The following is a 26,010-nucleotide window of genomic DNA, read 5'->3' as shown; positions in this document are numbered from 1 at the left end:
AAAAACAGGCCATGTGCTAGTTCTTATGGCAGAACTAAAGGGAGACTTAGTTTCTCTGTTAAATAGATGGGGGGGGGTAACATTGTGGGGGCTGCATCAGTTTCATTCCTTTAATTGTTTCTTTTCTCTTTCATTCCAATATTCAGTTAATATCATTTCTTCAGGCTACAAGGTAATGAATAAGGGAAGAGAAGGCAAAGATGTGAACTGACTGGTTAGCAAACTTGCTCTTGAAAAGACAAGTGTCAGTCGCGGAAATGGAAAAGATTGAGATTCAGCAACATAATAGCTTATATATTATATCCACTACCTTCATTTTAGGTTATATAATCCTTTGGCATTAGTCCCTTTTGTTGACTAGAGAGGTCTGGATTACAAACCTTGACATAAGAGGGTTGAGTGGGGATGTAGTTTTGGTGCCTTTTCCTTCCGCATTAATAAAGTGCCTTCTGTCTCAATGAGGCAGACTTCATTTTTGAAGTCAGCACAGGGAACGTCATATTTGGTTTATTCTGTGAGAGTAGGATAGATAAGAGCAGCCATATAAATGACCAGATGATTTAAGACATTTGGGGGATTTAGACATTAGTAATTTGGCATCAGAGCTATTGTTCTCAGTTACCAGCGACTAGTGCAGTGGTTTTCAAAATTTAAGGGTAACTAGAAAGTGCGAAAATATTTTGCTATGTGCGTGCTTCTTAATCCTTGAGACCTATAATACAGGTAGTGGTAGCAATATATTATAGATGATAAAACAGGCTCAGAGTGATTTAGTAACCTGTCTAACATCACACAGCTCAGTACTTTAATATGCTATAGTGTTTCCTGTCTGCTAGGAGGTCAAATAGCTTATGTTAAAAGATGTAATGTTTATTGTGTGTATTAAATGTGCCTTTGATGTTTTAGGTGAGCGTACACAGTCTTATGCAGTTAAGGAATTATTCAGAAGTTTGCAAAAACTGTCGTGAAGCATATAAAACTCTGAGTAGTCTATACAATGAAATGCAAAAAATGAATGAACTTGAAAATAAGGCTGAATCTGGAACACATTTATGCATTGATGTGGAAGATGCAGTAAGTACTTTACTTGTGATATGATGCATATTTTGCAGTGTTGTTGATTGTGCCTTCAGTAGTACTATCCCCTTTAGAGGTATATTGGAATCTGTGTATGCTGTCTTCAACCGGAAATAACTAGTTATAAAGTAGTAGAGTTTTAGAATATCCTGATCTGTCAAACTAAAATGAACATTAATCAAGTACTTCATAAATGAGTTGACAATTTGGTATGTTTGGTGTTTTAAGGTTGATAATATGTGTCATTTTCAGAGGCATGGGTGTTGTTATATGTTTACATTTCAGTTTCTTGCGTGCTATTGCTGATTCAAGAAGTCTCTGGTTTTGCTACTATGTGTTTCTTTTTTCTTTTTCTTTTTTTTTTTTTTCTTTTTGTAAGCTTATATATTTATTTCCAGAGAGAGAACAGCTGAGGGGTGGTAGAGGCAGAGAGGGAGAGAGAATCCCAAGCACGCTCTGTGCTGTCAGCACAGAGCCCAACGCTGGGCTCAGTCTCACAAACTGTGAGATCCTGACTTGAACCGAAATCAAGAGTCAGACGCTTAACTGACTGAGCTACCCAGGTGCCCTGCTACCATGTGTTTCTGAAGCCATTTTTGAATTGCTTCCTTTCCCATTGCTTTTATTCTTTATACCTGTTATCATCTGAAATTTTTAATTTGTTTACTTATTTACAGTCTGTTACCTCTCACTGAAATATAAGCCACATGAGGAAAAGGACCTCCTGTCCTTTTCTGTTTAGTGTCCAGTATTTAGAACAGTGCCAAGCATATAGTAGGCCTTTAGTAATGTATATTAATTAAACGGTTAACAAAAAAGATTTTTCCTCCACTGTATAGTCGGCCTTCATGTGGGGCACCACTAGATGGCGATCATGCCTTTTTATGGGAATATGGTGCCTGAGGGTTGAGGCATCAAAGGAAATAGGAATTACTGGCTAAAAGTAGAGAACTAAAGGTCAGAGTTAATAAACTTAATGGTTGAGAATGATGAATATGAATAGCAGCTCAGAGTGAACTATGGTGGATCAATAATATTCGTGATGGCAAAAAGCATTTATTATCAACTTAAAATGGGTGGGTATACCATGGGGATTTTTATTTTTTTACTGCTCTTTTTCTAATGTCTGGAAGAGTAGCTGCTTCTAGTAGGCTCTCAGTAAATACTAAATATTTATTTTAAGAATAATAGTCTATTTCATCATTTTTAAAATGAAGAAGAAAGATGAGTATTGATTCTCTGACAAAGGTTGGATTACATAGGAAATCAACATGACTGCCTGTTTTTAGAACGTCCTTCTTACAGTAAGCAAAGCTTACAGTAAACATACAAAGCACCATTTGCAAACCATATCTCAAAATTCAGGCAAGAACAGTTTTCTACATTAAATTTGATAGTTTCCTTATATCACTTACCATGTTTGACAGAGACTGTGAGCTCAATGAAAATGGGGTATTGCTGCCCCTAAATATATGTTTTTAATGTATGATGCTAAATGAAATACTACCTAAAAAAGTTTCCATGATTCATTAGATATTATGGACTTAAACAATTATTTGCCATATGAATCTTTCATAATATCTTAGGTAAGGTACTAAACATTTCATAGATATCATCTCTTGAAGAACAGCTGTATTTACATATTTAGTTGATGTTTTTATTTTCATTCTAAAAATATTGCAACAAGTTCAGTGAGATTACACATGTAACATAAAAAAAATTTGTTTTTGTGAGCCTTCCCCCCCCCCGTTTTATTGAGATATAATTGACGAATGAAATTGCAATATATTTAAAGTGTTCAGCGTGATAATTTGATATACATATACATTGTGAAAGGACTCCCACAGTCGAGTTAATTAACACATCCATCACCTCACATTGTTACCCTTTTAAATCTTCTTTAATTAATGAAGCATGGTCTAACCATATTTCTGTTGATACAAGTTCTCTGAGATCTGTGAAAGGCTGACATTCTTTGGATGGTGTTATGAATTTAGAATACGAAATTTCTGTATGATATAAACTTACACAGTGACTGATTGTAAACTAGCTAATTTCCTGGGCAGAAGAAATTGTCCTCAACTATCAATAGATTTTTTAGGGATGTATATTTAGTTTTAAATTCTGGATGCCTGTTATTTTACTAATAAAATAATTGTATGACTCGAAGACAAATTAAATGTAAAACAGAGTAATTTTATTTGCTATCGTTCCAGATGAACATTACTCGAAAACTTTGGAGTCGAACTTTCAATTGTTCTGTCCCTTGCAGTGACACAGTGCCTGTAATTGCTGTTTCTGTATTCATTCTCTTTCTACCCATTGTCTTCTACCTTAGTAGCTTTCTTCACTCAGAACAAAAGAAACGGAAACTCATTCTACGTAAGTTTCTTTTTACGACTGTTTATTTATTTAACTAAAGCCTGTATTTTAAAAACTTAAGCCTGTTTTAGAAATGATGTATACTCTGAAAACTCAAACTGTATTAGATTAAAATAGCTCTCTGCTTCAAATTTTACAGTAAATACTTACTAATAGGAGAGATGTGTAAGAAGTCTATAAGTACAAATAATCAAAAGTCGACATACAGTATCTTTTCAGATGTTTTAACTGAGAGAGCTAGCTCTGGAATTAGGTAGGCAACAACAGAAGAATAGCAACAAAGGTTTTGCAGACCTGAACGGCCATGGTAGGGAGAGGTGGACAGCTCTCAGGCCCATCAGAGCTGTGGCAGAGCCACCTAGAAAGCCACCTAAAAAGGCAGGGAGAAACTATAGTGAACACACAGACAATTTGTTTATGAATAAATTGGAATTGTAGTTGCAAGGACATTACTTCACATACAGCATGTGCTCACACATATTCCCCATCAAATAGGGCAGAGCAGAAAAAGCACTAACTAGAAGTTCCTATTTAGCTGAAGACGAGTGGTTTCTAAGTCTAGTGGGTTTCTTGTTTATGATCAGAATGAAGGTATGGGCTTATCCCTTAAGAATTTTAATTTTTAAAATAGAGAATGTCTTTTGTAGAAAAAAGTTAGGCTTTTTTTTCTCTTAAATATTATTATTCCTAGTTTAGGAACCTATGATATAAAATTTCTTTCCTTTATAAATTTCTTTCTAGCCTTTCTTCTTCACAGTTTATTTAACCTCACTAATATATTTAACTAAAAAAAGCTACTTACAGATCAGCTTGAACTGAATTTGTAATGTCTTGTCACCTTGAAAAGCTAGCTGGTAGAGGGGAAAGTCTGTAATATGAGTGTATTTGGCAAAGCTTTTCAAAGATTGCTAGCATTCTATAAAATATGTAATAAATGAGTCCTAAAAGCACTTACTTACAGTTTTAACAAAATATTGCAGGGACCTCACTATTGAGAAACTTTCTTTTTCAAGGCTTAGTGTACTTTTAAAGTTTAGCATCGTATTTGCCTTGCAAATCAGTTTAACTCTGTGGAAGATACTTATTGCTTCTGATCAGGGTTTTTCAAAGTCACTTTCATCCATCTGTTTGTACAAGCCACAAACCTTGTTATCTTTACTTTCTTAATTCTTTTCTTTATTATTTCCCCATTCCCATATTCTCTTCCCTACCTTTTTTCACTCCATCAGCAAGTATTGACAGCTGTACTTAAATTATCTTTTCTCTACCTCCACTGATAATACCTTAGCCCAAGCCATCCCATCTCTTATCTGCCCTAATGCAGGAGTCCCTTACCTGGTATCCCTGCTTCCATTTTTTGGACCCACAACAATCCATTCTTCATATAGTGGGTAGAGTAATTTTTCAAACACAAATTTTACTATGCTTTTCTCCCACTTGAAACCTTCCTGTGTTTCTGTTGCATCTAGAATAAACTCAAAACATATTTCCAGGGTCTGCTTTCTAAGCTATGTGTGACCTGCCCCTCCCGCCCCATCTACCTTTCTAAACTCACTACACCCACTCCTTTCTTTGTTCATGATGCTGTATGTAGGCAGACTGGCCTTTTTGCTCCCTTCAAACACCAAACTCATTCACACTGCCCCCTTCCCAAAGCTCTTACACTGGCCCTCTTTACCTTCCTTGACTGGCTCCTTGTCATCCAGGTCTTAGGCCAAAGATACTTATTCAAAGATACATTTTATGACCCCCATCCTTAAGACATCCTTCTTTCAATTCTCCTATATCTATCATCTTTCTTTGATGACACTTTTTAACTTAACTTTTTCATTTATATTCTATCTTATTTGCTCTCCTGACTCAACTGGAGGCTCCATCAGAACAAGGATTTTATCTTGTTCACCACTATATCAGTATCTAGAAAGTACCAGGCCTATATTAGGTGCTCAAATATATTTGTTGGACAAACGAATGTGTATCTAATGTTAGCATTTCCTAGGGTGTGTTCCTTAAAATAACTAGTCCTGTGAAATTCCTTTTTATGATCTCCATAATGTACCTGAATATAAATTAAAGGTTCTGAGATTATATTCCCAAAACTTGACAGAACTTTTGCATATTACCTGTGATGTTTCATGTTTATGAATTGATTTATGAATTTAAGGAAATGCTAGTGTAAGCAAACAATTCTTGTGCTGTTATCTCATGGACATTGTTTTTTTTTTTTTTTAATGTCACAATTTTATATGCCCCAATTTATTAAGTCCTGTGGTAGGAATTAGCGATTAAAAAAAAAAAAAAAAAAGGAACAAGGCACAATATGTGCCCTCAAAGAACACACTGACCATAATCCAATTATTACAACAGATGTAGTTAAATGTATACAGTGTGGTTGGCCCACAGAGAGTAAGACCAGCTCTGCATTAGGGCTGTTGGAATTCATCCCTAGATCTCTGGGGTAGAATTTCTCTCCTCTCCTCTCCCCTCCCCTCCCTTTCCCTCCCCTCTCCTTTTATATCCCCTGGAGTAGAATTTTGAAGGATATAGGGATTTATTAAAGAATAAGGAAGCAAGGAGGTTGTAGATACATGTACTCATTGGCATTGCACCTGGTTAGTTTAATAAACTTGGTAATTAGTGAGAAACTATATTATTTCTAGTAATTTTAAACAACATAGGAAGAAACCCTCTTGATTTAGTTTGTCTCCCAAACCCACAGAAGCTTAAGAGTAGACTTCCAGCTTAGGCAGTTTTTTAGGTTAAGTTGCCCTTTAGTTTAGCCTGAAGCAATACACTGGTCCAGAAAGTCATGTTGTCATCTTAGAGTGATGGTTAGCAGAGACCCTGATGGAAACCAGAACACTGATTTTCATCCTTGAACACATATCAGAATTATCTGCAGAGCTTTAAAACAAAACATAAAAACAGACGCCTGGGTCCCATTGCAGACCTTCTGACCACAACCTCTACTCTCATGTTAAAAGCCTCTGAAGTAGAGAAATTCCTAGTTATCCAATGTAAGATACTTTTACTATGGCACAATTGTTTTTCATTTATGGAACATGAGAAACATTCACATTTAACTATAAGCACAAACATTACCAAGCAAAATAGCCATGATTTCCTTTATTAACCCTAATGATTCAGTCCCATTAGCATCATAATCAAAATTGATTGCACATATTTTATTAGCAGCCATATGTATTTGTGTGTCTGTGCACATGTAATATAACTCAATGTAACTTTTTTTTGTAAGCCATTTAAGTTTTTTTCAACTTTTTTTGGACAATTTTTTGACATTATAGAATTATTTTAAGAGAAATCTAGATTTGGATTTCTAACTTAGACTTTTTAAAAAATATTTATTTATTTATTTAATATGAAATTAATTGTCAAATTGGTTTCCGTACAACACCCAGTGCTCATCCCAACAGGTGCCCCCCATCACCCCCCCTCCCCTCCTTCCCACTCCCCCATCAACCCTCAGTTTGTTCTCAGTTTTTAAGAGTCTTGGGGCGCCTGGGTGGCTCAGTTGGTTGAGCGTCCAACTTCAGCTCAGGTCATGATCTCACAGTCTGTGAGTTCGAGTCCCACATCGGACTCTGTGCTGATGGCTCAGAGCCTGGAGCCTGCTTCCGATTCTGTGTCTCCCTCTCTCTCTGCCCCTTCCCTGCTCATGTTCTGTCTCTCTCTGTCTCAAAAATAAATAAAAACATTAAGAAAAAAAAAATTAAAAAAAAAAAGAATCTCTTATGTGTTGGCTCCCTCCCTAACCTTTTTTTTTTTCCTTCCCCTCCCCCATGGTCTTCTGTTAAGTTTCTCAGGATCCACATATTTATTTATTTTTGATAGAGAGCAAGCGAGGTGCAGAGAGAGAGAATCCCAAGCAGAATCCCTCTGTCAGTGCAGAGCCTGATGCAGGGCTTGACCTCACGAACCATGAGATCATGACCTGAGCTGTTGGGGCGCCTGTGTGGCTCAGTTGGTTAAGCATCTGACTTTGGCCCAGGTTATGATCTCACGGTTTGTGAGTTTGAGCCCCATGTCGGACTCTGTGCTGACAGCTCAGAGCCTGGAGTCTGCTTTGGAATCTGACTCCCCCTCTCTCTGTACCCCTCCTGTGTTCACGCTCTCTCTCTCTCTCAATAAATAAATGTTAAAAAAAAGAAAAAAGACCATGAGCTGAGCTGAAATGAAGAGTTGGATGCCTAACCAACTGAGCCATCCAGGCACCCTACTAACTTAGACTTTTAAATATACAATTTTATTATTGTACCTTGTAACACTTCCAATTTTTAAGTAGAATACTCTTACCTATATTACATATTTGAGATTGTGATGTTCAAGATGATATAAATTATGTCTGTTTTATTTGGTGCTGCTTCTAACAAAGTCATGTGTGGCTTCAAGCAAAGTTACATTTTTTGAGGTTGGTAGAAAAAAATAGACTTGGGTTTTAATTCTTAGAAGATTGAGTCTATTCTGATTCAAACATAGAATTATTAGATGAATACTATAGTTTACATAAAAATAATGAATAATTACATTTAGAGAATTACATTTGAGTTAAAATATAATACTTTTGATTTATCTAGCCAAACGTCTCAAGTCCAGTACCAGCTTTGCAAACATTCAAGAAAATTCAAACTGAAATCTGCAAAACGGAGAATTAACGTCCTGTTCCATGGGTGAATGGTAGGAGATGCAGCTTGGTCCAAAAGAAGATAAACTGATTTGACAAGTCAAGTTCCTAAGAAATGCAAGGACTTCAGATTTATTTTTAAATAAGGATTTTCAATTTTTCTTTCCTTTTTTGTTCCTTTTTTAAGGGTTTGGGTATTTTTAATTTCCAGGCCAAGTAATGTTGTCTATTTTAAAGAGTATTTGTTACAATAACAAAAGATGCAAGGACAATCTTTGTTTTGTTTTGTAGGCATATTATTACTATTTGAGACTTCTGGTAGCTCCTCATTAGTATAGTATTTTAGTAGCAAAGTTTTTGAAAACTAACATTTAAAAATTAATTAATTATAGCAAAGACTTTGAAAAAGAAATATACTTGCCAAAAAGTAGCAGGTCCAAAGATTAATTTAAGTTACCATTGCAGTATTATTGTTTTATATATATATTTAATATGTCATACATTACAAACAATATGTAATTCAATCTCTAGTTTACTTTAAGTGATTTTTGAAACCACTAGTTAGAAACCTCCCTAACAATTTTTAGAAGCAGGAAGGCACATTACATTTATCTTTGTAAAAAGATTTACGGTAACTGGTTTCTTACTTAACTTTTATAAATAGTGTTGTATTTTACACCTTATTTTTGCCTTTATTTCTTAAATAATTTGAAATCACTGGACTGCTGTATTATATTCAGGGCAAGATGGATTCTTTTTCTACCAGGGATTTGCATTGTGAATTACATTAAGTTATTTGGCAATTTATAATTTATTACTACTTTAAATCAAATGTAGCATTCTCACAATATGTATTTAAGTTGTTATTTTTTTTTTTAAATGGAGATTCTCTTGGGATATATGGAGATTTTTGGAGGGGAGAGAGAGGAGGGGTAAAACAACCTTAAGGTTCAGAAAATAGGGACGTGAGGGGTGCTCACGAGAAGACTGTCGAATGGTTCATGTTGAGGGCATGAGTTAAGATGAGTCTGATACAGAAAGCAGTTAGGTTAAGATGCCTGTTTTTTTTCTAAATTATTTAAATCAGTTAAACGTGATAGGATAGAAATGAAGTCAGATATTTCATTATCAGAAAGCAAATTCTATTTTGGGATGTTTGTATCAACCTTTCTAGAAAAAAGCTTCATTTCAGAATTGTTCACAGTTTTTTTCCCTCAGGTTTTTAGTGTTAGGTATTTCATTTGTTAATTCCTTCTTGCTTTCTTGGTGGCAATAGGCTTTGTTCTAAATGTTGAGAATGTGAAGCCTGCTCTGTATAGAAACAAGAATTAGGTTAAATAGTACAAGAATTTTAATCCCTTCATATATAGTAAAATGCTCTATAAAGAGGCAAGAAAGTGTTTTTAATTTTTTTTAATGTTTACTATGTATGTAGAGTTGAAAAAGAAGGCTTATCTTTGGATATGTAACATATCCAAAAGCCGTTACAGTTTTTCTAGTTGGCTGTGATCCATTTAAAATGTGCTGGGGTTTATTCTGTCATTGTCATTGTTCATGCTGCTGATACTAATAACACTGTCTTGATTTGAAGCATATAGTTGAGGGCCATTGAAAGCAATCTTTCATTAATGCAGATAAAACCAGTTTACATATGCAAAGTTACAAAATGGCATATTTGAATCTGTAAGTAGTGACTCTTTGATCACCTTTCAATGTTTCTAAAAACCATTGCTTTTGGGTATGGTTGCAAATAAGCACTTTAGAAAAGAAAAGATAGCCTTTGCTATTTTTCTGGTTGAGTCATTGCTCTTTCAACATAGCATCAGCAATAGATTTCAAAAATAAGTATTAAGCATTACACTGAAGTGTGTAAATACTTCATTTTTTAGTCATACAGATAAATTCTTTGCATAGTTTTAAATTCTGAGACACATAAGCATATGTGTGTGCATCTTTAGCTCTTTGACACTTTGAAATAAAGGAAGTAACTTAAAAAAATTGCAGTGCACCATATTTGATTTTTTTAAGATATATTTTTAAAACTTCAGATGTAATTGAACGTCACACATCAGTTTTTCAGGCATTGAGTTTAAATGCCTACTTTAAAAGTACCATCTAATCATTTTGTTGTTAATAAAAATGTACTTTTGGATTGTTTATTTTTTTGTTTGGATTTGAGATGTAGAACTAGCATCAGCTAGCTATCTTTAAATGTGACTCTAAATCAATACCACCAGAGTGTAGATGGTAAAGGTTACTTCTAAGGGGACAGCATTTTCTAATGTTTCATGGATAAGCTGTACTTTTACTGCAGTGTACTCCTTATAAACCGAAATGTTTTTCCAGAACGTTATTATTGGGGTTGCATTCCTGATGAAAGACTTGGCATCTATAAATAATAGACATCAGCAGCAATGAATTAAAAAAGCAAAATTTACACCAGTAACCTATGTACCTGTTGAAGATAGGAAAAAAATTATGTTCCAAGCACATTGTTTTCTGAGCTACAAGAAACCTTAGTGGTCATCTGGTCACAGACTCCGAGAGCCAGATGGATCCCTAAAGACAGCTGGATCTAACCCATCCACTGCATGAATTCCCTCTAAAAAGTGTATCACTTATTTCCTATCTTCTCAATTGAGGAAGCAGAACATCATGGAGCTCCTTATTTATGACTGAGCCATTGTTTGATAGTCAAATCTAAAATTGAGACTTGAAATACCTAATCAAATGTTTTTCTACTCGGCTCATCCAAAATTCCAAAAAATGATCACATTGATTATAAAAAGAGCTTCGGCCTATGCTGAATTATACATGTAACACATAAAAATTACAACTCTACCAGGGTTGCTTGTTCTAAACTGTTACATCGGGTATAGTAAATATTAGTCATACATGTAACATACTTAATGACCAGTAGTTTTCTTTGTCTCCTTGGAACTAAAGAGGGCTTTTAGGAGATAATATGACTAATTCATGCTTCTTAAAGTAGGGAGGTTTTCCATAATTTTAAAATCTTTTTCCTGTGGTAAACAGATGTATTTTTTAAAACATCCATCCCAGTACCTAAATGCAATCAAAATATTTCAAACCTTTAAAAGGAATGAATGATAAGCCCGTCTTTAGCTAGATATTGTAGTAAATCCTCCATTGTCATACCTAAGTACCAGAATTGTATCCAAAAGTTTTGCCCAATAGCATTAGAAGTGAAAAACAATTCAACAACTGTAATTTCTGGAGTAATTGTAGACAACTAGAATGTAGATAGGAGGATTGGAAGTTGTTAGCTTATACTGTTTTGACTTCTGAAGCAGAAGAGTAAGCAGAAGGAAGTAGGTTTCTGGTCACCAGAATGTGTATCTTCAGAGGCAGAGGCCCACAAGAGAAAGCTTGACAGTCATCCCTGTTTCCAGAGGGGAAGTTATGTCTTCCCTTTCTCCCTCCTATTAGTACTTCATTTTCTATGTTCATTTGAAGTGCTATTGCCAGTAATGTAATAGGAGCTGAGATATAAAGGGCTTGACCGTGGCTTTGTAAAATCCAAATCCTCAAAATAAATAAACAAACAAATAAAATCCAAATCCTCTTTATATCTTGGCTGTTCTTCACTAAACAAGGCAGTGTTTTTTTTGTTGTTTTGTTTTGTTTTGTTTTTACAACCTAGGGACTGTTATCAGTCAAACTCCAGCATTTCCCACCTCACCCCCCAACACATACACATGCTCTTTCTCTTGCTTTTCTCCTTATGGGTTTGGAGAATTATGGTGTGGGCAAACAGCTAGCACAGGATGTAAAGAGTGTGAGTGAGCAAGTAGAATCTCCACATTTACTCTTTCCCCTCACACCTCTCCCCTGTGATTCCCAAATATTTATATAGGAGGGACCTAGGAATGGAAATCTCTAGGAGTAGTATTAGATTGTATATTTACTGGGGGAGGCTTTTGGAAAATGATGGACATTGTGAAAGGGCTAAGACTGCTTGAAATTACACTGCTTGCCACACTTTGCCCACCATCCACTCAGGACTTACTCCTGCTCCAACCCAGCATCTCAGGAGAAACATGAAATTGTTGTTTAGCTGCTTTGGCTCCTCCTGCCAGGTTTATGTCCTCTTTTCTTTGTTCGCTTTTCCCCCTGTCTCCTAATATCACAATAGATAGAATCATAGGAACTATCCTTTGTAGTTTAGCTATTATCACCAAATCTGCACCACTCATTCTGTGTCTTTGAAACACCATGGATAGGTGCTTACTTACATGGGTACTTAAATTTTGCTTGTAACCAACCCCACCATGCTGGAAGTGAGTTAGAGAATGCAGTCACTGACCTGGTCAGGCTCTGGAAATCCCTTTTGGGGGTTGAGATCCTAGCTTATTGATAGTCTGCTTTCACGAGGTATATCCATGTCACTTTTGGCTCTCAAGTCCACCCAGCTCCTTGGATTTAAGCCCTGTCATTTACTCTTGTTCCCATAATGCCACCATTTTTCTTTGTCCCCATTAGCTTCACAAACACCAAAAATTCAAATGACCTGATGGGATTGTGGTAAAGTCTAAGTTTTTCAGTACTTTAAAGAAATCATTCCTTTGCCTTCAGGATTGCAAAGTTTCCGAAGAGAGTCCTGCTATAGTTCTTGTATTTGTTCTTCTGTATGTAATGTTTTTGTTGTTTTCTGTCTACCTTCAAGATTTCTTCTTAATTTTTGATTTCCAGCAGGTTTACTGTGATGTGTCTGGGTGTATTTTTCTTTGTATTCTCCTGGATCCACTAGATCCTTTAGTGTTTTAATCATGGTTATTTTTATATTATTTTATGTTTTATTTTTTAAGTAGGCTCCATGCCCAGTGTGGAGCCCAACATGGGGCTTGAACTCATGACCCTGAGGTTAAGACCTGAGCTGAGATTAAGAGTTGGCTGCTTAACTGACTGAGCTACTCAGGTGCCCCTAATCACAGTTATTTTAAAGTTCTTGTTGGATAGTATCAATATCTGAACCATCTCTGGATCTAGTTCTTTGATTACTTCATCTCTTGACAATACATCATTGTCATTTTCTTCTTGATTTTTAATTCATCTTACAATTTTTGCCTAAATGCCAGACATTGCATGAAAAAGAACAGTAGAAACTGAAATAACTAGTATTCATACCTACAACTGAGCAAACATTTCTATCAGACTATTAGTATGAGGAGTGAGGGTTGAATACCTCCCATCAGTAGTTGATCTGGATTTGAGTTTTATTGTTAATATTATTACCTTCAGTATATCACAGGTCAAATTCCTCCAGTGATTGAATTTGTGCAGCTACTTTGTGTTTGGTGTGTGGCCTAGAATGCCAAGAGAGTTCTTCTCAGTGTTCCTACTTCAACTTTCAGCAGACTGTGTATAACCGTGCTAAGTGGGATCTCTCTCCATGGTCTTGTCTCTTCCTCAGCTATAGGGGTCTCTTGCTTGTTTCTTTGTGCAAGGTTTATGGTAGGGGCAGGCATTGTTTCTCCCCCCTCTAACCTCAGTTTCATGCAGGTCCTGGGCTCTTGAGCTAATTTAGGGTGGGCCTCCTTCTCCCCCATGGCAATCGGGCACTGCATTGTAATGGGGGAGGTCTTAAATGGGAGTGAGTTTTCTGTCCCTTTCTCACTGACAGTAGACCTTGCTTTGTATCAGTGAAGGATCCTGGTGACTGGTAGGTTTCTTGCCTTCCTCCAGCATCTGATGGCTTTTGCTTCAACTCCTCTTCTGCCACAGCCAACCTTATCTTGGGACCAGGGGGCAAGAAGATTTAGTACACTCCTTTAGTGGCAGATGGCTTTTTCTTTGTATGGAAGATGGACATGGGCCCCATGCCTGTCTTGCATTGGTAGCTGGCCGTCATCTGCATGCCTGTCTCACCAAAGGGAGGCTCTTTCAGTTCTCCTGATCTGCACCCAGTCTTTCCTGTGAATACCCAGGGAGGCCTATGGAAAAGTGCTGGCAAATGGGGCACATACTTTGTATCCATGGCTCCCAGGGGTTCTAAGTTGTCATTCTAGCCATACTTGGTCTTTAAACTTCTGCTAACATTTCGGGTTTTTTACCTTTACTTTTTTGGCTGCTACTCTTCCTCCTGTACTCTTCCCAAAGCAAAATAGTTGGTAGGAGCAGTGTTTACTGGCTTTCTATATCCTAAGTGGGACTAGAACTCGCTGATTGCTTCTTTATTGTCAACTGTTTTTACTTGATGGAAAACTGCTCAACAATTTGTTTAATACATTCAAAGAGGTGAAACAAGCAGTGAGGGCCTTAACCAGTTGACTGGAATTGTGGCTATTGGAGGTCCCAGTATACTGCAATTATGTCTATTATGTCCTATAATGGAGGAGCTGTCATGGCCTTGAAAGGGAAGAACTGTGTGGCTATCGCTGCTGACAGGCACTTTGGGATCCAGGCCCAGATGGTGACCACGGACTTTCAGAAGTTCTTTCCCATGGGCAATCAGCTGTATATAGGACTGACTGGGCTTATCACTGATGTCCAGACTGTTGCCCAGCAACTCAAGTTCTGGTTGAACCTGTATGAGCTGAAGGATGGTTGGGAGATCAAGGCTTACACCCTCATGAGCATCATGGCCAACCTCTTGTACAGAGATGGTTTGGCCCCTACTACACAGAGCCAGAAATCCCTGGGTTGAACCTGAAGACCTTTAAGCTCTCCATTTGATCTCTAGACCTCATCAGCAACCCCATGGTGACTGACGACTTTGTGGTCAGTGACATCTACTCCAAACAAGAATGGGATGTATGAGTCCTTCTGGGAGCCTAACATGGATCCAGAACACTGTTTGAAACCATCCTACAAGCCATGCTGAATGCTGTGGATCAAGATGCAATGCCAGGCATGGGCGCCATTGTCCACATCATTGAGAAGGACAAAATTATCACCAGGACACTGAAGGCTCAAATGGACTAATCTTCTGTTCCCAGAGCCTACTTTTTTTTTTTTTTAAAGTAAAATAGTTTTTCTTTCAAAAACAAAACAAAAGGTAAAGAGGTAAAACAAAAAGTAAGATTGGCAATTAGGGAAACCATTAAAAGGAACCAAATCCCCAAAAATATGGTAGCTGAAATTAACTCAATGGAAAGGTTTTATAGCAAATAAGACATAAAGAGTTCACTCAAAATATGTTGGAAGAGTATCTTCAGAAGGAAACAGGGAAAGAAAAAAGTTTGGGAATACAGATTGGGGAGGGGGTAGGTAAGAGATAGAGGGGGTGCATTAAAAAATTTAATATAAATATAGTTAGAGTCCCTGAAGCAAAGGAGAAAGAAAATGAGATGGAAGCAATTTTTGAAAACATTTGAAAAATAGCTGAGAATTTTCCAAACTGGTGAAAAACATTGACACAAATGAAGATGCCCAAGAAGAATTTAAAACAAACCAAAACAACCTAGTCACATTCATAGTAGATAAAAACCAAAGAGAAAATCTTATAAACCAGCTGGAGAAAAGATATTGCCTTTAAAAGAGCAATAACTAAACTTATTGCTTATTTCTCAAGAGAAAATGAAAGCCAGAAGACAAATGGAATATTTTCAAAATGCTAAAAGAAAGTGATTGACAATCTAGAGTTCTACGCCCAATCAAAAATGTTTTTCAAAATTAAGAAGGAGAGGGGCGCCTGGGTGGCTCAGTCGGTTAAGCGACCGACTTCAGCCCGGGTCACGATCTCGCGGTCCGTGAGTTCGAGCCCCACATCAGGCTCTGGGCTGATGGCTCAGAGCCTGGAGCTTGCTTCCGATTCTGTGTCTCCCTCTCTCTCTGCCCCTCCCCCATTCATGCTCTATCTCTCTCTGTCTCAAAAATAAATACACGTTAAAAAAAAAAAAACAAGAAGGAGATAAAGGCATCTATGGACATAAAGACAGAAAATTCTCACAAGTAGGCCTACATATTTTTTTTCTTTTTTTGTTTTTGTTTTTGTTTTTGTTTTGACAAGCAGGCCTACATATTAAAGGATTTACTAAAGGCAGTTCTTCAGGGAGAAGTAAAATGACCCTAGATGGAAACTCAGGTATAAGAAGAAAAGATTGATGAAAAGGGTAAAATATATAGATAAATTTAAATAATAATGACTGGACACAACAATAATATTCTGTGGGATGTCTCTTTTTCTCTCTCTAATATATAGATAGATATTCATATATCTATGTATATGAAAGAATGAATAGATAAAAACAACAATGGCATAAACATCGAGAGGGGATTATTTTTGGAGTTAAAATATTTTAAGGTCATTGCATTACCTGGAAAGCTTATTTCTTTAGGCTGTTTCTGGAAGTAGAATTGATTTTCAAATAGGTACTAGTAATGAACTTTGTTGTTTTTAAGTTGGACTGAAGATACATTCTGACTCAGGTCCAATTCCCCTCCTTTCACTACATCTTTTAGGATTTTCTTCTGCTCTTTCTTCATATTTTTTAAGGAAGCACTTTGCCATAACAGAAAAAACAAGGGCTTTAGAATCAATCAGACCTGGGCTTAAACTCCTGTTTTTCCCCTTATTTGGGCAAGCAATTTACTTCTCTGAGCCTTCACTTTGGGAGGGCTGTGAAAATGGGAAGTAATAATACTGTTCTCACAAGATTATTGTGCAAATTAAATGAGATTAAAGTATACAAAGAGCCTACAGTGCAATGCCCAATATGTAGTGCTTCATATTGCTCAGTAAGTACTAGTTTTTTTCCCTCATGGACTGCATTGTGCAACTGGCATTGGATTATACACCCTCTCACGTTGTTTCCTGGGTTCCTTACGTTTGTGATTATTATCCCTCCTCTCTTGGCTAGATTGTAATCTTCTCCAGTTCAGGGACTATATATCTCCCTTTTGTATCCTTTGCTCAGTGAATGGCGTTTGGAGTGAGAGCAGTACTTGCTTGAGGAAAGCATGTGTGAATGAGATAAGATACATCCCTGCACTATACATTATGTTGGAAGGCGTCTTTGTAGCAGTTCCACCCAGAAGGATATTTGAGACCTTGAAGAAAAGTCCTTCAGCTGCCCATGAGAAGCATAAATGGTGAAAACATACTTAATGGAAAAGAGAGAAATGCCATCTTACTATTCAGGAACACTCCAGTTTAAGCACTGAAGATTCCAGGCTGGAACTAGTGCTGAGTACCATGGATTGCTGCCCTTAAAACTAGTATCTTAAGTTGTATATAATAGCTTTTCTGGGCAAGAGTCCCATCTACTTAATCTCTGCTAGATGAGTATACATTAGTTCTGACTGATGAAAAATACCAAGTTAAATCAGACAGTTAAAAAAAATCAACATGATGCCCATAACTGGTTTATCTTTCCTTTCAGTAATCCCACATATTACCTACTTATTTGCTGTAATGAACATGCCATTCAGCTAAAATAAGATTAACTGCTTAAACCAAGGCATTACAGGCAGAGAACTTTAATGCCGCTTTGTGTTTCATTATGAAGTTCAGTGGTTAAATGATACGGTGTTGTCGTTTCTTCCTTTGTAATCAAGAGGGTTTCACTTAGGATTAGTGCACCCCAGCCAATTCTCCTGATGGAACATTTGAAGCAGCAAGTTTATAGGTCTAGGTTACAGCCTGGCAGCAATAATAACCTTCAGAATCAAACCTGTTGGCTTCATCACCGCTCAAATTGCACTGCTCCTTGTGAGGCTCCCCTCTGCTCTAATGGTGATGGAAATCTCACTTGCTATGCAGATTATGAAAGGCAAATTGGAAGGGGGGTTAGCCATGCAGCTGGAAAATAGCACTGTGTTGACCCAGGTGGGATCAGAGTTCAGAATGTTAACCCAAGTTTGTCCCAAGTGAATGAACATTTGCCTGTTCTCTGCATCAAGGTCAAATCCCACTTCAGTGGAGCTTTTCTGGACTGTTCCAGCCCCACTCATCTCTCTTTTCTTTGAACTTTAATTGCAATTCTATTTCTCCCTAAACAAGGCTATTTATTCATTTATGTGATTCATATCATTGTTCTATATGGGCTAACACCCTCTTCAGTTAGAAGTCCAGGACTGACATCTACATGGTCCTGGGTCCATAAGAGCATGTTGTTTAACAATTGCTCATTGACTGAAGGAAACACCCTCTGTGTGATGTGACCTATTATGACTCAGCCTGGATAGTCCACAGTGGGGACTATCAGCCTCAGCTGAGCCTGAAATTAGCCCCTATCCTTATCATGCCTTCTCTTCTATGGAGTATATTCCATTTTTGTGGTTCATCAGAAAGTCAGACAAAGAGAGTAAACATGGTGACCAATAGATTTGTCCATCCATTCTTTTTTTTTTTCTTTCAGTAAATATATATGAAATGCCTACTGTGTACCAAGTCTTTTCAGAACTCTAAGAACTGAGAAACTTCTTGCTGACCATTTTGGTGGAGAATGGAGAAACAGTTTGAAAGAGCTCGAAGGAAATTCCTTTCTTCTCACACAGTATCCTTCAGCCCCAACTTTTGGGCAGGAGCACCTTCTATAATTCTTCCTTTCCCTGTTTGTTTATTCACCTCTTCTTCCCATTCTCACTTCTCCACCTCCTCAAATCGCTGTGATAGATGGGACTGCTCCTCCCCTGCCTCCCTGGCTGTGATAATAGCAGGCTATTGAATTTTCCTGTGTGAAACTGGTTTGCTCAGGTCTCTGCCAAGCAGGCTGCACTTGCTAGGTTGGATGGATTCCAGTATGCTCCTCTGGATAGGATTTAGTGTGGGTCAGGATTCCTTAGTGGGTAGGAAGAGGGTGGGGAGAGAAGAGGGAGATTAGGTTGGTTCTCTCTCTGCCTAAGGAATTAGATAAATTATTTAATGAATTATAAACAGGGAGCCCTGCCTTGGATCTACTTCTGTCGCCAGCCCAATAATTGTTGACCATGTTGACCCTCCAGGGTAAAGTCAGAGCCTCAGTTGCCCATGGGATGATCTGAGGCTGGTGTGGGTGTCTCAGAGCAGCTGACATCCAAGCTGTACCTCTTCAGAAAACTTAGGTCACTCTCTTGACAGCTGCAAATCCAATAGTGATGTACCCTATTCCCCTGCTTCCTTCATTTTTCTGGCAGAAACAGGATATGCTAGAATGATAGATTGTTAGAACCAAGAGGGACCTTATCATCCTTTATTCCAGGTTTCCTTATTTCTCAGGTGTAGAAATTACAACTCGTCAAAGTGGTTTATCCAAGTTGGTGGAACAGTTGTGACAAAGCCAGGGCTATGACCCAGGTCCTGACTCCCAGACTAGAACTGCTATGCCATGCCATCTCTCAACATTCCCTTCCCGTCATTTTATTCCCATACCTCCTTTTCTTGCCTCTCAATCAATTCCTTCTCTCTTGACTGACACATCTGTTTTCTTCCTCTTATAATTTCAAAAGCAAAAACTACCAGTGTCAGAAGGAAAATGACAAAAATGAGCAAAATTGGCTTCTTCAACATTCTCCTAACACCTTTGATTTGTCTATAGTTTGCTAATAAATATTTCTTAGTTACCAATGTGCTTAAGCATTCATTTCATTGAATTTACTGTGGACTCTTAGATGTTTATTAAGTCTATTTCTAATAGCAAGAGCATATTATTCAACTTCTTTTCTTTCTTTCTTTCTTTCTTTCTTTCTTTCTTTCTTTCTTTCTTCTTTCTTTCCAGTTCAGATGTGTTTTGATTACAAATGGCAGAAACCCAACTCAAACTAGCTTATGCTTAAGAGGAGATTTATTGGATTCCATAGCTGGAAAGTCCAGGCAGTGGTCTAACTTCTAGTTTGACTGGACTCAGGAACTCAACTGGTTGCCCCATGTACCCTTTGCCCACTTATCTGTGTTGCCTTCATTCTTTCCTACTGCAGACAGGTGTTCTCCAAATAGTGAAAAAAAGAAAGGAAAGAAAGAAAGAAAGAAAGAAAGAAAGAGAAAAAGAAAGAAAGAGAGAAAGGCTGCTGGTACTCCTCACTCACATACTTCCAATAAGCAACACCTCTTCTCCACTCCTGCCTCCTCTCCAACAGCTCCAAATTAAAAAGTCTCAGAAAAGGGCTCTAATTGGCCCAGACTGGCACGTATTGTCCATCCCTGGACCAATCACTGTGCCTAAGAGAATGGAGTACTATGATTGTCTGGGCTTAAGATTCTATGCTTGGCTGCTCCTACCACTAACACACACACTCACATCTCTGTTCATCTGTTAAACAGCAGGGTCCTGCAATTTGGCAGCCTTGCCATAATCATATAGAATGGCAGAGGAACAATTATCTACAAAAAGAGACTCTTAAAAACACAAAATTGACAGATTCCTTCTTTAAACTTCTTCTCAGTGTGTTCCCTGAAAACAGTCTATTTCTGAGTCCTTTGGAGTAGATCTCTATCTGTAACCAGCTTCCCATTCCCATTGTATACCTCACTTGTCATTAGCACTGCAGTATCTGTTCACTGGTGTCAACTCCATTCTCTCTCTTGCCTGACCACTTAATACTTTACCAGGTTAATATTCTTAGAGCATAATTCTGATCTTATTTGCACATGTACTCAAAAATCTTTATGACACCCAAGTACTATGAATTATGGAGATGGCCACTGGGCAACAGAATGGATTTGCCAGGCATGTGCCATGGGTACCAGCTGAATCCATGTCTGAATGGTTAAAGATAAACATCAGACTGTTTTGCTAGGCTGTCTCTTATCTTTCAGATATAAAATGTATTCTGTGTTTGCAGTTACTGTCAATGTTATATTTATATAGATTTGTGCTCTGATTGTGTATGGGCAATGGTCTAAAAGAAGGTCTACTGATTGCTCATGTTTGGAAACTGATCTGAGCAGAGTTTGAGGTGGGGCAGAGTAAGATGCATGACAGTTTTCCAGTTTCCTTTTGATTTCACACCATACCATTTCTGAGATGATGAAAAACACTTTAAAGTGCCCTTTTCTGGGGCACCTGGGTGGCTCAGTCAGTTAAGCATCTGACTCTTGATTTCAGCTCAGGTCATGATCTCATGGTTCATGAATGCAAGCCCTGCATCTGGCTCTGCTCCTGACAGTGAGGAGCCTACTTGGGATTCTCTCTCTGCCTCTATCTCTCAATAAATAAATAAACAAACAAACAAACATTAAAAAAATAATGAAGTGCCCTTTTCTACTGTCAAGATGGCACTGGTTTTTTAAAAAATCTCTTTGCCTCTCTTTTTCCTAACTCTGGCAAGGAAGAAGAGTGGTGGAAAGGAAGATGTCTGTGGCAGAAGTTGCTCCTTGCCCGCAGTATTTGTTCTACGTTTCTTCTATAGTTATAGAAATTTGAGCTGGACACGTGACTTCCCGGGGTAAAGACATTTCCCAGCTTCCTTGATGCTAGGGTAGTCACCTGACTGAGTGGTGGCCCATGGGCTCACAGCAGAAATGTCGAATGGCAACTTCTGGGATCCCCATTTTAAGGGAGAGCTAGTGTAGGACAATGTAAAGGAAAAACTCCCATGTTTCTCCTTTACCTCTACACCACTACCACATTTCGCTTCACTTCTGACACCACATGTGTGGGTTTTCTGCATATTGAGCAATTCCCTGGTACCAGCTGGGTGTCCTACAATTTTACTCAGTCCTGACACAAGCTACTTGGAGTTAGTGTCAGATCCCACAGGTTAAAAACTTAGTTCCACGAAACTGCCCCCGACCTCTCATTTCAGATGCCAGTCACAAGTCCTGTGTTGTCCCCTATACTTCTGACTGGCTATAATTGGGGTTCCTATGACCCTCTTTTTGGGTTTGATAATTTGCTACAGTGACTTAAAGAACTCAGAGAAACATACATTTATCAGCTTATTATATAATTAAGAATTTGATAAAGATTACAGATGAACAGCCAGATGAAGAAATACATGGGAGAGGTCTAGAAGAGTCCTAAGCACAGGAGCTTCTGTCCCTGTGGAGTTGGGGTACGTCACTCTCCCCTCATGTGGATGTGTTTACCAACCCAGAAACTCTGAATCCCCCATATGTTGGGGATTTTTATGAAGGCTTCATCACTTAGCTATGATTGGTTATTAACTCAATCTCCAGCCACTTTATAAAACTTCCCAGAGAATAGAGGGTGGGATTAAAAGTTCCAAGCTTCTAATTATGGCTTGATCTTTCTGGTCACCAGGCCCCATCTCATTAGAATAAATGACACATCTTGGAAATTCCAAGGAATTTAGGAGCTGTGTGTCTAGAACTAGGGTCAAAGACCAAAGATTAGGAATGAGAGTTCCTACTGCTTTTATCATTTAGGAAATTATAAGGGTTTTAGGAGGACTATGGCAGGAACTGGGAAACAGAGGCCAATATATATATTTTCTATTATTTCACAAGGTCCTTTATCTTTCTTCTTTTCCTCCATCCTGCTGCTTGGAATATGGCTGTAATGGCTGGAGCTCCATCTTGAAAGAAGGGACAAGGGCCATGCACAGCAGAGCGATAAGCCTGAGTCCTTGACACGATGGAGTCCCCTACCAACTCAGGATTACCCACTCGGATTTTATGTGAAGGAAGAATAAACATCTTGCTTACACTACTATTATTTTGAGTTTTAGGTCATTCACAGTTAAACCAACACCAGCTGATTCAGTACATTTCAGGTGAACAGATGAAAAGAGGAATTCTGTTTTGCACTAAAGGACAAGATCATGTGTCATATTGCCCAGAACGGGGTAAATGTGTGATAGGCTGGTATGAAAAGAGTGAAAAGCTAGGTATCTGTTTTGGGGGGAGTTGGTAAGAGCAATGCTACTTCCTAAAAGTAACCAATGGCAAGGCTTTGAACTCCTTTCTTTCTCTGCTGTTGGTTCTTAATCTACCAGTACAAATCCCTTGAGCATCCATTGTCCATACTGGTAAAACAACATTCTGTAATTGGCTTTCGTTTCACAAATAAGAAACACGGAACAATTCATATATAAAGATGCATTCTTAGATAGTTTGAAAATTGAAATAAACTCAAAGATAAGTAATAATAAAAAGAAGAGCTCCATCTTACTGACAGTCTTCGATGTTTTAAGCGCTGTGCTAACTATTTTACCAACTTATCTGATTTAATCCTAGCAACAATCTGATGTGTTAAACACCGTTTTTAGCTCCATTTTCTGGATGAGAAAACGGATATTTAGAAAGGCGAAGCACACCTAGAATCATACAATTAATAAGAACAGATCTGCATGACTTCAAAACCCATATTCCTAAGCAATACTCTGAAGTTGTGAAGAAAATCTATTTTTGTTAACTTGAGATCTCTTTTAATGCAAATGAGTGGCAGTTGGTTTATCAGTCAGGTTCCCCACAGGAAACAGCAATCACCAAGAAACTTGAACGAAGAGGCTTGAGAGGTAGGGACAAAATTGAGGAAATGAACAAGGGATTTTGAGTCTGGCACTGGCAGGAAGCCATTATTTCCCTTAGGGCTGGTGGGGTGAAGGGGAGGAAAATTGATATTGGAACCTGGTGAGAGCTAGAGCATGAAAGATGGGCCACCTGAGGGGAGCCACAGGTGTGGAACATCATAGCTACCAACACTTAGGAGACACAGCTCCTAAGTGGTGATGGCAGAGAATGAGGCCTGACCACTCTCTCCTCCACCTTTTCATCTGAAAGGGTGAGTCTCCTTGGGCATGAAGCGGGGCTGGGAGGGATGGAGAATGAATCTTGAAGGCAAGCAGGGGAATTATAATCACAGCACAGGGGCGCCTGGGTGGCGCAGTCGGTTAAGCGTCCGACTTCAGCCAGGTCACGATCTCGCGGTCCGTGAGTTCGAGCCCCGCGTCGGGCTCTGGGCTGATGGCTCAGAGCCTGGAGCCTGTTTCCGATTCTGTGTCTCCCTCTCTCTCTGCCCCTCCCCCGTTCATGCTCTGTCTCTCTCTGTCCCAAAAATAAATAAACGTCGGAAAAAAAAAATATATATATAATCACAGCACAGTCCATCTCTGAGCCACAACAGCTCTGTAATCCAGCCATCATTCAGACTTTTATAAAAATGGACTCTTTGGGCAATTCCTCTAGGGACAAAGCCCACAGGATCAAGGGCAACTCTCAGAACTCAGGACCCTTCATTTTTTGACTGTGTTTTGCAAGAATAACCCTGCAGCAGAGAATCTGCTGGACAGTGCAGGAGGTTTCATCTTGCAGGCCTGTCTTGTTCTCTCTTCCTCCCTGTGGCCTCTCCAGCTAGCTTTTAGGACAGTCTCAGCCTTTACTACTGAACTCCTTCCTGCCATAGGTAGGAGAAGCACGTGTCAGATATAGAAGCAGATGATGGTCAAATAAGAAGCTGTTTTGATGATTAACACATATCTCTTACTTGGGCCTAGTGTAGTCATTTGTTTTTTTGAAAATCCATGAATATTTTCTCAATAGGCACCAAAAGTTTGTTGCAAACTGCAGGAGACAGACACTTCTTAAATGACAAATGATGACAAGGCCATTCCACTATCAGTTATGTTTATGTCTTATTATTCACAAATTTTCTGTTAAAAGGAAGTAAGAAAGGGGCAGGACACTGAGAAAATATTTGGGGTGAAATGAAGAATAAAGAATTTATTCTTTGTATATATGCTTTATATATATATATATATGTATATATATATATATGCTTTATATATATGCTATGAAAAAGCATATTTTATACTTACTAGCTAAGAAAAAAGTTGGTTTGCAAAGAGAAGGGAAAAGTAAGTTCTGATCATATAAGCCTCTGGGAAGCCTGATGCTGCCAAACTTGGATGCAATCTTCTTTTCATGAGAAAACGTCTGAAAAGAAATCAGCAGCCTACACAGTCCAAACCAAGGCTTTTATAGGCAGATATTGCCAACTTTGGGGCCACTAGAAAATAAAATGAAATCCTGAGGCAAATTATAAAATGGTACTCTTAGGAATTATGAAAATAATGAGTAATTCTACTTTTCTAATATATGATGAAATCACATGTATCTCAGTTTTTTGCAGCTAAATTTTATTTTATTTTTTTAAGTTTATTTATTTTGAGGCAGGGAGGGGCAAAGAGAGGGAGAGGGAGAGAGAGAATCCCAAGCAACCTCTGAACTGTCAGCACAACGCCCGATGCCACACTCGATCTCACAGACTGGTAAGATCATGACCTGAGCCGAGATCAAGAGTCAGACGCTTAACTGAGTGAGCCACCCAGGGACCCTGGTTAAGTTTCATTTTAAAAGTATTTCCTTAAGTTATATATTTGGGGGCGCTTGGGTGGCTCAGTTGGTTAAGCATCCAACTCTTGATCTAGGCTCAGGTCATGATCTCACTGTTGGCGAAATCAAGCCCCGTATGGGGCTTGCACTGGGTGTGGATCCTGCTTGGGATTCTCTCTCTCTCCCTCTGCCCCTCCCTGGTTCGAGCACGTGCACATGGGCATGCTATCTCTCTCTGAAAAAATAAACTAAAGTTATATTTTTATAAATTGCTTTTCTAACTTTGTGTTCTTGCACAAAGTAGTTTTGTCATATTTTTCTGTTTGTGTTGGTCACTAAAGGGCTGGTTTGTATATGAAAAAGGAAAAATACCAGTTCTGGCTTCAACAGGCAGAATACCAAAACTTCAAAGAAAACATATTTCTTTCTTACTGAAAATTATATATTTCAGGTCTTTAAGCTTTCATTTGGGCTTTTACCATGCCACACAAAAAGAAAACGAAGGCCTCTGGAGCGAAAAGCATTGATATTGATGGGGAATTTGTTTTAGCACAAGAGTGCTTAAGAAGAAGGTGGGATTACTCACTAAATCAGTATTTTCCAAAAAAGTGCTGTGCAAAATTCTAGTCTTAAGAGATGCTACACACACACACACACACACACACACACACACACATACACACACACACGTTCTTTTGGAGAGTCATAATGCACATTAACATATTCAAGGCTC

General features: G+C 38.2%; 1 protein-coding gene and 1 pseudogene across 1 annotated transcript in view; both read left to right on the top strand.

The window, feature by feature from the left end:
- Positions 1–11,216, top strand: part of OSTM1 (osteoclastogenesis associated transmembrane protein 1) — a 40,900-nt gene extending 29,684 nt beyond the window's left edge. The window contains exons 4-6 of the mRNA XM_047859832.1: positions 907–1,074; positions 3,294–3,459; positions 8,055–11,216. Coding sequence (XP_047715788.1) covers positions 907–1,074; positions 3,294–3,459; positions 8,055–8,110 — 390 coding nt within the window. The 3' untranslated portion in view covers positions 8,111–11,216. The remainder of the gene's footprint in view (positions 1–906; positions 1,075–3,293; positions 3,460–8,054) is intronic.
- A 3,165-nt stretch (positions 11,217–14,381) lies between these two features.
- On the top strand, positions 14,382–15,647 carry LOC125166119 (proteasome subunit beta type-3-like; annotated as a pseudogene).
- Positions 15,648–26,010: the final 10,363 nt, after the last annotated feature.

Source organism: Prionailurus viverrinus, chromosome B2 (assembly GCF_022837055.1).
Source record: "Prionailurus viverrinus isolate Anna chromosome B2, UM_Priviv_1.0, whole genome shotgun sequence".
Taxonomy (NCBI): domain Eukaryota; kingdom Metazoa; phylum Chordata; class Mammalia; order Carnivora; family Felidae; genus Prionailurus; species Prionailurus viverrinus.
The sequence above is the reverse complement of the archived record's forward strand: the minus strand, read 5'-3'. Positions and strand labels throughout refer to the sequence as shown.